This window comes from Mytilus trossulus, chromosome 10, assembly GCF_036588685.1.
Source record: "Mytilus trossulus isolate FHL-02 chromosome 10, PNRI_Mtr1.1.1.hap1, whole genome shotgun sequence".
NCBI lineage: Eukaryota > Metazoa > Mollusca > Bivalvia > Mytilida > Mytilidae > Mytilus > Mytilus trossulus.
Genome location: NC_086382.1, coordinates 69,613,426 through 69,628,522, shown reverse-complemented (window position 1 = coordinate 69,628,522; position 15,097 = coordinate 69,613,426). Strand labels below are relative to the sequence as shown.

At 32.7% G+C, this 15,097-nt stretch overlaps 1 protein-coding gene and 1 long non-coding RNA gene across 2 annotated transcripts; both read left to right on the top strand.

The window, feature by feature from the left end:
* The first annotated feature begins 1,732 nt into the window (after nucleotides 1-1,732).
* Nucleotides 1,733-3,943, top strand: LOC134686562 (uncharacterized). Its single transcript, XR_010101622.1, has 3 exons — nucleotides 1,733-1,853; nucleotides 2,549-2,672; nucleotides 3,641-3,943. It is a non-coding gene; the product is annotated as an uncharacterized LOC134686562 (long non-coding RNA).
* A 4,715-nt stretch (nucleotides 3,944-8,658) lies between these two features.
* On the top strand, nucleotides 8,659-14,420 carry LOC134688118 (multiple epidermal growth factor-like domains protein 10). Its single transcript, XM_063548590.1, has 4 exons — nucleotides 8,659-8,668; nucleotides 10,264-10,495; nucleotides 11,193-11,887; nucleotides 13,872-14,420. Exons 1-4 carry the CDS (start codon nucleotides 8,659-8,661, stop codon nucleotides 14,348-14,350), a joined length of 1,416 nt encoding a protein of 471 aa, XP_063404660.1. The 3' UTR covers nucleotides 14,351-14,420.
* The last annotated feature ends 677 nt before the right edge of the window (nucleotides 14,421-15,097 follow it).

The following is a 15,097-nucleotide window of genomic DNA, read 5'->3' as shown; positions in this document are numbered from 1 at the left end:
CCACCAATGAAAATCTTGTATGATGATAGATAAAAGTTGTAGTTACGTTTCTCTGTTGTATAAGATAGCCTTTTTTCTTCGTTGAAAATCTTGAATGCTAAAGATTGACATTAACTGATATAACTGTAGCAGAGTGATTTTTCATGCTTCATAAATTATGTAATTTGCACTTTTGAAATCATTGATTTATATTAAAAATCTACTTATCAAATTCTTATTGGGTCTTTAGTTTAATTATTTCACTCTTGCAAAGTATTTTTACTAAAGGATATTTATCCTTTATGACTTGATTTAGTATATGATTAACGTATTGAGTAATGTTACTCATACATATTCATGGGGGTTGAAATTGAACTCTTGTTTTGATTGGTTCTTAGTTATTGGCGGTTAAATTGAGTTTTCCTTTGTGTACCTTGGGTAGAATTCACCTGGACACTGGTCAGTGAAAGACGTCCATTATTTACTCAGACTATTATAGTAGAAACCCATATTGACAGATTGTATTACTATATTCAGTTTTATAGTTTTCCAGACATGACTAGTAAGTTGCACTTTCTTCTTTATTAACATTTTGACACGAATTAATAGATTTGGTTAACTTTCCTATTTTCGAGTAAATAATCTTCAGATTGCATGTTTATAACATCGGAATGAAAGATTTGAATGAGCGTATTTTTGGTAAAGAAGCTAGGTCATATTTTTATAAAGTAATGTAATACTTGCCGCTGATCATAGCGTAATTATGTAATGTATAGAGATATCGTAATAACAGTATTTTACGAATACTGCATGTAGAAAAATAGCGGCATGTATGATAAGTTACAGTATATTGTGAAAGAAGAATGAGTTACATGTCCGCGTAATGCTATTTTTATATGGACGAATTGATTACAATTGTCATGTGATTAGTATTTTATATAATTACGAAGAGTCCGTTCTTATTATTGTATTTTGGTTTTCAGGACTCTGATGTAGATTACTTCTTTGTACTTTGTGCCAAGTTCCTTATTTACTAGAGAACTCACTCCACAAGTGGTAAGCGCATAATTTGTAGTTTTTGTATTATTTTATACTATAGAAATGATAGTTATTCATGGATTATTTCCATTGGCGATTTGCGCGTTTTTAGCAAATCAGTGGTAGAATTTATATGTTGGTATTCAGACATAGTAAATACTTTTTGAATGTTGTAATATTTAATAAGTTTAATTGTAAACTTTCATATACTTGCGAGAAGTAATTTTAAGATACATTTAATTCTATTTGGTTGTAAACGCATTGGAACTGGTTACCGTTATAATTAAATGTCGGTCAGAGAAACCGGTTTGTTAAAGTACATGTGACATGTGATGTACATTTCACTACACGATTGAATGAATGAACATTCCATAGTAAATGTGTATCTACTGTTTATAGTAACACCATTATATTAGAAATTGTGTAAACTGTATTAAAATTGTCTGTGATATAATATGTGTATAATAATATATTATATATGTTACATGAACTATCATTAATGTTTATAATCTTGTTATTTCAGAGTTTTTATTCTCTGGTAATAAAACCATCCGAACCTTAGAAAGTCTTTCGTTTATTTCATTATACCGGAAGAGACCCCTTTCACATTTGGCGCCCACGAAGTATTAGGGAATGATGTGGCACAGAGAGATCCGTCAGAAGTCCGATGTTCCAGAATTATTGTCTTTCTACCCGTATTTCTACCCGTAGATGTTGATGTTTACCAATAGTGATGTCACGCAATATTTTCCAGATCACGTGCACGTGTTGATGTTATGATAACGGTGTGTGCTCACATGGATGTGAATCAGGATGGGAAGGTACATTATGTGAAGGTAAACATGCAGGTTTTTTTTATAGCCTTTTGATTTTAATAAAAAGGTAAAAACTGACAAAATCTATTGTCGTAGGAGAAAAATATACTTTCCTTAGAATTGCTTACATTCCCGCTATTTGATATATGATTGATATAGTTATTCTGGATCAATTTTTCTTTTTAACTTTTAAATAAGGTAAAATGTGTACTGTTATTGTTATTGCCTCACTGACAATTATACCACATCTTATAACTTTCAAGGAGTCTAAAAAACGCGTATGAAAAAAGTATGACATATTTGTTGATGAATTGTATAGCTCACAGTTTCTGTCTAGCTTCAACAGTCCTCACGATAAGTAAAACATAAGTTAAAATCAGGCAACATTTATATTCAGTGCATAAAACTAACACAGTCAAATATGAATTTTGCAGATCTTGCATAGGTGTTTACTTTTACTGGTTGGTCCTTTATGTTTTATAGTTATCTAGATAATAGCCAGAAATTATTTAGTAGAACTGCGTCACAAACCTTAAATCAACAGCAATAACTGCAATGTTGTGTCAGTTTAAATTCTAGTTATATAAGGGTTTTTGCAGATCTTGTATTGAGATTGAATTATTTTAAAGACAGTCATTAATGTGCACATAATTCTAAAGATTGGGTTTTGCTTTGCCTTGCATTGATTGATTTGTTTTCTACTTTAATTATTTTAGTGAATAAGCCCGCTAAGCAGAAAAGAATTTCCGGTGGCTCAGTGGCAGGAATAGTTAGTGGATGCGTAGCTGCTGTGATTTTATTCGTCATTTTGTCATATTTCATATATAGACGAACTTCACGGTACGTACAGTATGAAATTGATTGTTATCGGAATCTCAAAACTTGGAAGTATTGAGAACTACATGTAGTATCAAAAACATGTTTGCTTAGCATATGTTCTACTAGAATTAAAAGTTTTATTTCATATCAAATAATTTGTTAATTATTGCTTTTTTAAACATTTGTTTTGACTTTGGAATTGATACTCAACATACAATTGAGAATGGGAATGAGGAATGTGTTATAGAGACAACAACCCGACCAAAGAGCATAAAACAGCCACAGGTCACAAATGGGTCTTCAATACAGCGGTAAAATTCCACACTCGGAGTCAACAAAATTATGTATATGTACTAGTTCAGTGATAAAAGACGTCATACTAAACTCCGAAATATATAAAAGAAACAAAAAATTAAAATCATACAAGACTGACCAAGGCCAGAGGCTCCCTACTTCGGACAGGCGCAAAATGCGGCGGGGTTAAATATGTGTTTTTGAGATCTCAACTTTCACGCTATACTTTTAGCCAATGTAGAAAAATCAAAATAAACAGCAATACGCACAGTAAAATTCGGATAAAAAGAACATGATTTTCCCCTGAAACTTTTCAAGAGGTACCTTTGATTTTTTTTTTAGAAGTTTATAATTTGTTGTAGAATTCATATCGTGTACAAACCAGCGCTGCTTTAAAAATATTAATTACACATAATTGTTTTTTAAGCAAATAATTAGTCAAAATATTACTCATCATGTGAATAGTTGTCTCATCGGCCACCCGGCAATCATACCACATCTTCTATTTTATATCATAAATACCTGCTTTTGTTTATATTTGTTCAAATGGTGTTTTCTTAATCATTTACATCACTTGTCCATATACCATAAGCTGATAACGGTTACTGTTGAATTATAGAAAAAAATAGTTGAATTTGTTTTCATGAAGTTGCTTAAACATTTGTGGCTTTATTGATAAGTATTTATCTTTTCAGAATTAACGAGGACAATTCCTTCCGTATGAACAAACTACAATACTGAACAGTAAAGAATCAAACGGAAGCAAATAAACATCATGTTCGTTATACCATATATCCATAACCGTACATTTGTTAAAAACATACACCACTTATTTGGTCTTAACAAGCAACATTGACATACTTATTGAGTTCTTACATTTTAGTGAACAACTTCCAACGGGAGTTATATATATTTTACAATGTGTTTTGAATCAATCAGTGACGTTTCATCATTACATGATCGACTTTATTTAAAATATTGAAAACAACACGTTATTAATTTCTTGCGTCCGAAGCGCTTTTCTGGATTTACCTTCATCAGGAACGCTCAAAGCCAATTTAAGGCAAACATTTCGATGTATAAGTACCGAAACCGTTGAAGAGCTGTATGTCAAAAATACCTAAAATAAATAGCCAAATTCATCTAAAGCCAACTTTGCCTGAGGGAGTTGAAACCTTAGTTTCTTAATAATTTATAAATTTATAAACGGACAATTTAAGTAAAGTTTGTTTAATCATGTCAGTACCGAAATACTGACTACTGAGCTGATGTTACCCTCGGGGACTGATAGTCCACCAGCAGAATTATGTTACTGCTATTGCATCTTGTGTGACTTTGTAATCTTTGATATTGATAGAATCTATCTGAAGGGGAAATTTGCTTAATTGCGAACAACGCTAATACATGTGGACGGGAAAAAAAATACCAACTTTTTGATAAAATAACGAAAAATTTGAATAAAATAGATATAACAAATAAAGTGTTTTGTTTTCTTTTGAACCTCTTATTCTGTTGCAATGAGGATATCATGTTTATTCCTTACGATTTACTGTCATGTCATGTGATTGGAAATGTATGCTATAAATAGTTTATGCCAACAGGTTTGTTTCAATTTTTATTATAAAATAGGAAAATGCAAGTGTCCGCCTTTTCACCACCGAAAAAATATGATTTCCGAAATGCGGACACAAGATATTTTGCATAACTAACACGATCAGTGGTCCATTGAATCATTATTTTCTAATTAGACGAAAATTGCAAAGGACCTTCGGACTCATAAGTAAAAAATAAACTCAGGCAGGAACCATTTGATTTTCGGGGGGGGGGGGGGGGGGACTATGGTTTTTTTTTCTACGCAAACTTTAGGCGAAAAACAATCTATTTTTTTGGCGACAAGATGAAAAGAATTTCTTTCTTTCAATTTTAGCATTACATATAGTGGCAGCTAAGGGTGAAAAAAAACCTGGAAACAAACTTTTTTTTCCAAAAAAAACCATAGCCCCAATGGCAACAATCGGGTTGCTCATGTTATTACAAACCCGGTAAATAGTCTAATTCGGTAGGTCACATTCGTAAAAATGGAAGGGGATTGCAGTTACAACATAAGGGACAAAGCCGAAATCATCAACCGACTCGTGATGGCGTCCGTAATATTTACGAATGGATTATTTCAACTTCGCCATTTGGAACTCTTAGTTAAATAGCTTCTTGAGACTTTTGAATATCGATATAATGCTGAAGCCTTTGACTATATGGTTTTTAAAATCGAATGGTTCTAATTCAATTCAACAATTATATTGTAATGTGTGATTTGACGTACCGTATAACGGGTGATTTTCGTGTGATGCAAATATTCGCGTTTTTCCGCGGATAGAAAAAAATCGACAAAAATAAATTCCGCCAATTTAAAACGGCCCCTGTAAAGGTATTGATAAAAGTTTTAAATCCGCCAAAATAAATAACCGTCAAAATATTTCGCATACCTGATTCAATGAAAATTGCAAAATTTTACACCCGCGAAAATAACCTACTATACGGTAATCATGGTAATAGAAGGACAGAGGGACTGACATGTTGTCGTTTCATCGTTATCCTATATGTTCAACGTGTTTTAATTGATACATTGATTAATTAATTATAACTCGTAATTTGCAGCATTTATAAACGTAAAAAATCATGAGTGGTTACAAAAAAAAGCATCATGTTGTAAGCAAATTATATTTTTTTACACCAGTTTGATGCGTGCAATGTTCTGCAAATCCACATATATTGGTTTGTCAATAATTATATTTAAAACAATCAAATCAAACATGTTTGACTTCACAATAGATATAGGAAGATGTGGTGTGAGTGCCAATGAGACAACTCTCCATCCAAATAACAATTTAAAAATTAAACCATTATAGGTTAAAGTACGGCCTTCAACACGGAGCCTTGGCTCACACCGAACAACAAGCTATAAAGGGCCCCAAAATTACTAGTGTAAAACCATTCAAACGGGAAAACCAACGGTCTAATCTATATAAACAAAACGAGAAACGAGAAACACGTATATATTACATAAACAAACGACAACTACTGTACATCAGATTCCTGACTTAGGACAGGTGCAAACATTTGCAGCGGGATTAAACGTTTTAATGGGCCCAAACCTTCTCCCTTTTTCTGAAACAATAGCATAACATCACAACATAGAAAAACATACGATAAAATATCAATTGGCAGAATTAACTCAATCAAAAAACGTATGATTACACAATGAACGAATAAATTTGATCTGCGATATCTGAATACAAATGCACAGTTAATTAAATATTAGAGACAAACATTCATGACCAAAAGGCTAACAAACAAATTCAAACACACTGAGGATCTGCTTACCCTTCCGGAGCACCTGAGATTACCCCTAGTTTGGTGGGGTTCGTGTTGTTTATTCTTTAGTTTTCTATGTTGTGTCATGTGTACTATTGTTTTTCTGGTTGTCTTTTTCATTTTTAGCCATGGCGTTGTCAGTTTGTTTTAGATTTATGAGTTTGACTGTCCCTTTGGTATCTTTCGTTCCTCTTTCTAACGTAGCAATATTTTGGTTTGTGATAGGCAAAAACATTTGAAGTCACAATAGGAAGACTCATGTAGCCACAACGAAAGTAACCTGCTTACAAGTTTTTCAAATTGGATTAATGTTCTTAATTGTATTCATAACTAACATTGACTGTGAAAATAATCAAGGTATGTATAATATTATTAATTATGATTACTAGAGTGTATGCATTTGATGTAATTATCACGGTAGCATGTGTTGATTTTAGATATCTATTTATATCTCATTGTACAAACATAATTAATATGGTAACGTTTATCAATTCAAGATTATGATAAGGAAGACGTATCAGAAAGGTTTACTCGCTTACATTGTATTTAGAATAATGCTGCATTTTATTCTATTTAAAAAAAATTGCTTTATATTGTTATGCCTCCAAATCGGTTTCCTTTTCATGCCATTATCATTACAGTCATGGCGCGAGTATCTAAATGCCAATGATATATAAGAACCAAAACATATATATGTGACATAAAACAGCTGCCGTCAACCCTGGCGCACTGCACCATTTGAACGCGAGGTTTTGAAGCATTTACATTATTCCAATACAATATTTTATAGACATAAAATTAAAATCATTAATTTCTGAAATATAAAATCAATGTTATTGACCTATCTATAATACTAAAATTACGAGGTCCAATTTGTCAGCCGTCATCACGTAAAAACGACGATTCAAAGAATTCAACTTTATATATAACTACATGTAATATAGTACAAATGTGTAGATTAAAAATAACACCACTCCAGGCCCTTTTGTTTTCCACGTAATTAATATTGCCAATAATTAAGAAGTTCCGGGTCGAGTCCGATACCGATACCAATAATATATTCACCTGTTACCTATCACCTTATCTGTAAGTTCCGCATCTGACTGGCGCACCAACAAACGGTGAATTCAGAATTAATATAATCACAGGGTTGACACTACTAAATTGTCAAGACTTTCTAAGATAACAATACGAATACTAAAAATCTGGACTAAAATTAAGGCGTAAAGGTACAGTTTTCAATTTGTTAGCGGGCATGACGTAAAACAGCGAATCAAAGAATTCAACTTTATATATAACTAATATAGGACAATGCTGTTGATTAAAAAATACTCCATTCCAGGACCTTTTCAAATAATTAATATTACCAATAATTGACAAGTTCCAGTTCGCCGGGTTCAAACAGAAAGATTTGAAAGCAGAGAAAACTGTGTATCTTATAATCGGCATGAATTTACCAGATGACAATACTAATACTAAAATAAGGCTTGCGCATAGTTATATTAGTACTTTAATTCAGTCACGAACCCGCGATATCACGGGTGTGTTCTAGTTTGATAATAAATTTTATTAGCTACACATTTTGTATTATGAGAAGTTGATTGGATTTGAGCCACCAATTCAAATCTTGATTAAGTATGATGATACATAAAAGTTGTAGTTACGTTTCTCTGTTGTATAAGAGAACCTTTCTTCGTTGAAAATCTTGAATGCTAAAGATTGGCATTAACTGATATTGCGCTGACTTGAATTGGCATCATGTTTTTTATATATGCATGCTCTTGCAATTATCTCAATGAAAATTTCAAATTTAAGTTGCAACTGATAATTTAAGATAAAATATAACATATTTACATTTCTTAAAGGGGCACTCGTTACAAGATATATCAATAATCTTAAAGATATTTTTTTTGGCACAATCTTTTATGAAACTGAATAGTGAAATAATTATTCGCTTCAAACAGCAATTATGGTTAAATTTTGTCAAAATGAGATAAGAAACATTGATGATGACATTAAGTATATTGTAGACTGACCTAGAAAAAAAAATTGCGCGAGTTCTCTTTCTATTTATATCTATATTTATGTTTATATCGCAATCGATCATCAGAGTTCCTTTGTGTCAAGACTAAAATACACACGAAACGTAGCTACATAGTATTGAGCAGATGCCCTGTAAATTGTTTATTTTAGACTTCTGATCATTTGAATAGATGTTTTTCATTGTTATATATCAAATATGACAATGTTAATCAAAATGGTGAACATGAATTTGAAAGATAGCGCCCCTTTAAATGAAATATACTATAATCATTGTTTTGTGTATTTTCTAGTTTTGACGATGACTTACGGTAAATATCTACAGCACAAACTAAAACCATAAAATAACGCAATTTTCCGGTTTTGAATAAATACTAATCGTTCGGCTCTTTGCACATGTTACTTTTTGTATTTTGCTTCAAGCCGTATTAAAAAACTTATCATTTTCTTTCGTAACTTTCAAAGCGACTTTTTGTTTCTATGATTAAATTAGATAAATTTTTGAAATGATGTGTGGTTAGAAAATTGCTTACTAAAACAAGTAACAACTATATATGAATTATATTGACATATGTTTTTTTTTCAATTACTGTCTTTTGCCAATCTAACACATTTAAAAAAAACGTTTACTCGATTTTATCACATCAATTTGTTGAGTTCTAAGGTTGTCAATGGGAGATAATTGAAGTTTAGAATTACAAAACATAAAACCACCACACCTTTCAAACACCACAGTCGTTTGAAGTTTAGTGGTGAATATATGTGAAAAGTAATTCGTGGTATGAATTTTAGTAATACATTATCATTTATACACCACTTTTTTTTTCATATTGTTTTTTTCATATATATATCACTTAAATTGAAGCGACTAATATTGAAATTTCGACAGAGGATAGTTATTAACGAAATAAGGATACAGTGATAAATATGTTTCTGTTAGGATAATTTTATGCAAACAGTCGGGATGAATTATTCTTATTAATTTTGTGGGACATCAGTAACAGCATACATTGCCAGTTTGTTTTCTGTATCTGTTCTATACAATGCCATCTACGTCGCTACTACAACCCCCTTCCCTTTCATAAATGTGACCTACCGAATTAGACTATTTACCGGATTTGTTATCGCATAAGCAACACGACGGGTGCCACATGTGGAGCAGGATCTGCATACCCTTCTGGAAAACCTGAGATCACCCCTTGTTTTTGGTGGGGTTCGTGTTGGTTATTCTTTAGTTTTCTATGTTGTCATGTGTCTGTTTGTCCTTTTCTGTTTTAGCCTTTGCGTTGTCAGTTTATTTTCGATTTATGAGTTTGACTGTCCCTATGGTATCTTTCGTCCCTCTTTCTACCATTCGCAGGGGCAATGCGTGTATTGCACTTTTTCAGATTCCGTAGAATTCAGATAAATAGAAAGTAAAAAGTAGCTTCAAAAGTAATACTGAAAATTAGTCACGATCCAGTTAAAGGTAAACTTTTTATCGTAGAACATGACTATCCTTATACAATAAATAGTTACTAAAAATCCAAAAATACCCGATACAAAACCGAATTGCATGTAGAGATTAACATGAAAGTCTTCAACAAAAGCATTTACATGTCGAAGTGTAAATCGTCCTTCAACCGACTTAGTGCGAACTTGTACAGATTCTTCAATTTGTTTTAAGAGTCTTTTGTGTTTCTTTTTCTTTATCGTATGTCACACATTTTACTTCCATTCATTGATATATTGATGCCATAATTTACTAATTGTTACAGATTTGTGCAATTTTCTACTTCATGTTATATACTGTAGCCTCAACAATGTATGGTTTCAAAGGAGATGATTTAATCGTATAATTTATGTATTATTATCAGATTTGTTTAATATTTTTCCTAAGATAAAGGGTGAAACTATATTGTTTCAGATTGTATGAATTGTTTCGATGGATGTAATCACGAGACTGGCTATTGTACCGGAAGTTGCACGTACGAGTTTTATGGATTCGATTGTAATTCGACCTGTCCACAAAACTGTGATATGACAGGATGTCACAGAGAAAGTGGCGAATGTAGAAATTGTATAAGTTCATATTATGGTGTTAACTGTACGGAAACCTGCACGGGACGATGTCACTCACGATGCAATCTAAATGGATTGTGTGTATCTTGCTGGCTACCTCATTATGGAGATCATTGTGAAAAGAATTGTCCCTCAAATTGCAAGAAGATTAAAAGATGTGATCGACAAACTGGTGAATGTATACATGGCTGCGAAAACGGGTTCTGGGGACATAATTGCGAAAAGAATTGTAGTGAAAGGTGTAAACCGCTTTTAAGTTGTCAACAACGTATCGGTAGCTGTAGGCAATGTAAACCTGGGTTCGGTGGTTCTTACTGTGAACTGAACTGTATAGCGCACTGTGACATTTGTTCAAGTAACGATACCTGTAAAAAATTGTTCGAAAGGTTGGTTTGGAGACAAATGTGAACATCAATGTCCAGTTAACTGTCGACTTTCGACTTGTTCAACCTTTGATGGGTCGTGTACCTGTTCAAAAGGCTGGTATGGAAAACAATGCAATCATTCATGTATTGAAGACTGTGATTCCTGTATTGATAATACTACGTGTAATGTGTGCTCAGAAGGATATTATGGTCAATATTGTGAGAACTCCTGTCATTCTAACTGTATAAAGTGTGAAAAAAGTGGTGACAAATGTATACAATGCAATTCAGGTTTTTTCGGTAATCAATGTAAATGCGAAGTAAACCAATGCTTGAAACGTGATTCAATGTATAACTGTGTCAAATGCAAAACTTCTGGATGGTACCAGAAACATAATGGGTGTTGTAGGTGCAGTGACAATTGTAAGGGCGGACATTCAAACTGTGATAGTACCACTGGAGTATGTTTAGACGGATGTAAGTCGGGATATTACGGGAAACATTGTGTTGATAAATGCAGCAGCTATTGTACCGGAAATGAATCTGTTTGTGATTCCGCAACAGGTGTATGTCCATATGGATGTGAACCTGATTGGTATTATTCCACATGCAAATATGGATGTTCACTTATAACGCCACACTGTTTGAAGTGTACCCAGTATAAGGATAAACGTAATTTAGAATTTGCCAATTGCAATACATGTGGATACGGGTTTTACAAACCCACACTTGAAGACTTGTGTGCACCTTGTGAAAATTGTTTGAATGACAACTGTAATGGTAGTACAGGAGATTGTCTTGAAGGTTGTACGCCAGGATGGTATAAACATCCTTACGGTTACGATATATGCGATCAAAAATGTGAAACTAGCTGTATTGATGGCTGTGACCCAACCAATGGAACATGTATACATGGATGCAAAGACGGTTTCTATGGTGACATTTGTATTTTTACCTGTTCAAGGAATTGTTTAAACAAAACTTGTGATCAGTTTTCTGGTAGCTGCATTACATGTAAACCTGGAAAGTATGGTTTTTATTGCTATAATTCTTGTGTCAACTGTCTTAGAGGACTATGCGATCGGACAACAGGCATATGTGAAGGTATATATATTAACAAATATATTATAGTCCAGATATAAATAATTGAACTTATTCGGCATTTTAATTTTTTTCAAAGCATTTTGATATATTGATGATACACTTTTTGGTAATTCTAACAAATGATTAAAACAGTATTACAACTGGATGATTATTGGCATAGTTTCCCATTGTTTTAGAAAAAAACGAGTGCACATGAATTCGTCAAAAAACTACCCATTTTGATTTTTTTATTATTAGATAGCAATTTTAACTTTTTATAATTTATGCTAAAAGATGTCATAAATGTATTTAGAATCAAATCCAAAATAATTACAATAGAACGATCTTATATAACGGAAATCACAAAAGCGTTGTTCTTGTGAATCACATTAAATCTTAAAAAAAATTAATCAATCGTTTATTAAAAAAAAACATAAAGGTTCTCACATTAGAGGGCATATTATCACTTCTGTATTGGAAACAATTAGCCATCTTCATTAAAAAATAAACAGATGTGGTATTATTCCCATTGCAACAATTAACTAACTACCCACCAGTGTTCAAATGAAGTTGATGTAAGCAATTATAGGCAACCGTTAAAAAAAATGCATTCGGCCCCGACAAAAAAAAATGAAACATTGAAAGAGGAAAACCAACTCTTTTATAAAAGCACAATTTACGAAAAACGAATAAGGTAGAACAGACAGGATTAGATTTGAACAAAAAGAAAAACTGACCTACAAACTCTTCAGTTAAGACTTTGAACCAGCAGATAAATAATCTGTCTTGGTTAAGCATGCTTGTGAGGGCATCCCTCTAAACTTGGACAAAACTGTAACAGAAACAGGTACGAAATGTAAAATATAGTATCATTTGACCAAACTAGCACGATTAATAAGAAGTACAAAAAGCTAGTTCTCAAAGTTATTGTAATCTATTGTATTGCAATTACAACTTGTGAATGATTGCTAATTAAACATTTCAAAACCGTTCAGCAAATAGAGCCAAATTTATACCTATCGTTCACTTTTCTTTTTTAAGGCCAAATCTTAATAAAATTCGTCAGGAATTTAGAATCTAGCTTTTTATTTTACAAAAAACTTACATCAATCCTAGAATATGCCTTATTACTTGTTATTCGGTATCTTCATCTTTTATATAAGCTTTGGATATCAAATATTTTGGCCACGAGCATCACTGAAGAGACCTGTATTGTCGAAATGCGCATCTGGTGCAAGAAAATTGGTACCGTTAATTTTATTACTACCACTGGGTCGATGCCTCTGCTGGTGGACTATTAGTCCCCGAGGGTATCACCAGCCCAGTAGCCAGTACTTCGGTACTGGCATAAAAATACGGATTTTTTTGTGTTATTAAAATTTGCTGTTACAAAATAATAAATTATAATAAATTAAGGAATGTATCTCCCTCATGCAAAGCTCTGATTCCTTTCACGGATTTGGGTATACTTTTTGAACCTTTTGGATTATAGCTCTTCATTTTTTATATAAGCTTTGGATTTCAAATATTTTGGCCACGGGCATCACTGAAGAGACATGTATTGTATAAATGCGCATCTGGTGCAAGAAAATTGGTACCGTTAATTTTATTATTATAGATTTGGCCTACTTCATGACTTATTTATCTGTAAAAAGTAAAAACACAAAAATACTGAACTTAGAGGACAATCTTATCGAAAGTCCATAACCACATTGCAAAATTAAATAACAAAACACATAAAAACGAATGGACAAGACCTGTCACATTCCTGACTTGGTACAGGCATTTTCAAATGTAGAAATGGTGGATTAAACCTTGTTTTAAGGCCATTAAATTAATATATATAAAACACAGACTGGAATACTAAATTTTGATTGCACTTTTAATTGTATTTAATCGTATATTTTTCAATATCAGGATACTATCAATGTGTTCAACGTTTTACATGCGACAATGATAATACTTATTTATTTTTCAATCACTTTATGTATACATTTCTTTTTAGATGGTTGCAATGATGGTTATTTTGGTGAAAAATGTTCTCAGTCTTGTAGTCAATGTTTGGGTGAAAATTGTAATAGTCAAGGTGTGTGTATGTCTGGTTGTGCGCCTGGAAAATACGGAAGTTACTGCAATGAATCCTGTGTTGATAGTTGTTTGATATGTCATCCCGTGACTGGCCAATGCCTTCATGTATCACCTGCATGTAATATCACACAATGCAACATGAATTTCATGAACTCTATTTGTCCGCCTTCAAGATTTGGGTTTAATTGCCATCAAACGTGTAGTACAACATGTACAAATAGTTCTTCGAGTGGATATATATGTGAAAAGTGTACCGGCTCTTGTATAGACACATGCGCATCTGGTCAATTTGGACAATTTTGTAATGAATCGTGTGGTAAATGTGCTTCAGAGGATAACACGTTGACGTCTTGTAATCCAAATGACGGACACTGTTTTAAGTGTATTAAAGGTTAATATGGGAAACAATGTAATCAGAAGTGCAGTGAATCGTGCTTAAAAGAAGAATGTAAAGGTAATGGTATGTGTTCACAGGGATGTAAACCGGAATGGAAAGGTGCATTCTGCGAAGGTAATTATGATGTCCAGCTCTATTTAGGCTTTTATTGTATTGTACATGGTTGAGAAAAAAGGGACTGACGCAGACATGGTAGGCGGAGAAAAAACAATAAAAGGTTCAGGGAGCCTATTACATATATGGTATCTGTGATTGCGGGTCAGTGTTGCTGTCTATTTGTTCCCTGTAGTCAGCACTGCGGTGTTGACATGCATATCAATTATATGGTTGTTTTATAAATTAACTGTTTGATAAAGTAAAAATTATTCGAAATACTAATTATTTTCTTATCCTAGGCATAGACTACCTTAGACGTATTTGGCACACCCTTTTTGGAATTTTGTGTCCTCAATGCTCCTCAACTGCATACTTGTTTTGCTTTTCTAACTATTTTTATCTGAGCGTCACTGATTTGTCTTATTTAGATGAAACGCATGTCTAACGTATCAAAATATAAGCCTGGTACATTTTATAACTAATAATACTGTCTTTCATCAAAAGTTTTAAAGATACAAGAAGAAACACTGCAAAATTCATACCAGGCAAAAGAGTTGTTTAAATGCCTCAAGGAGTCCTCAAAACGTCCTTTTTTTGACAAAAAATGTCAACTTACGTTTTAAGTCATGTTAGCTTGTCATTTGTTAGCC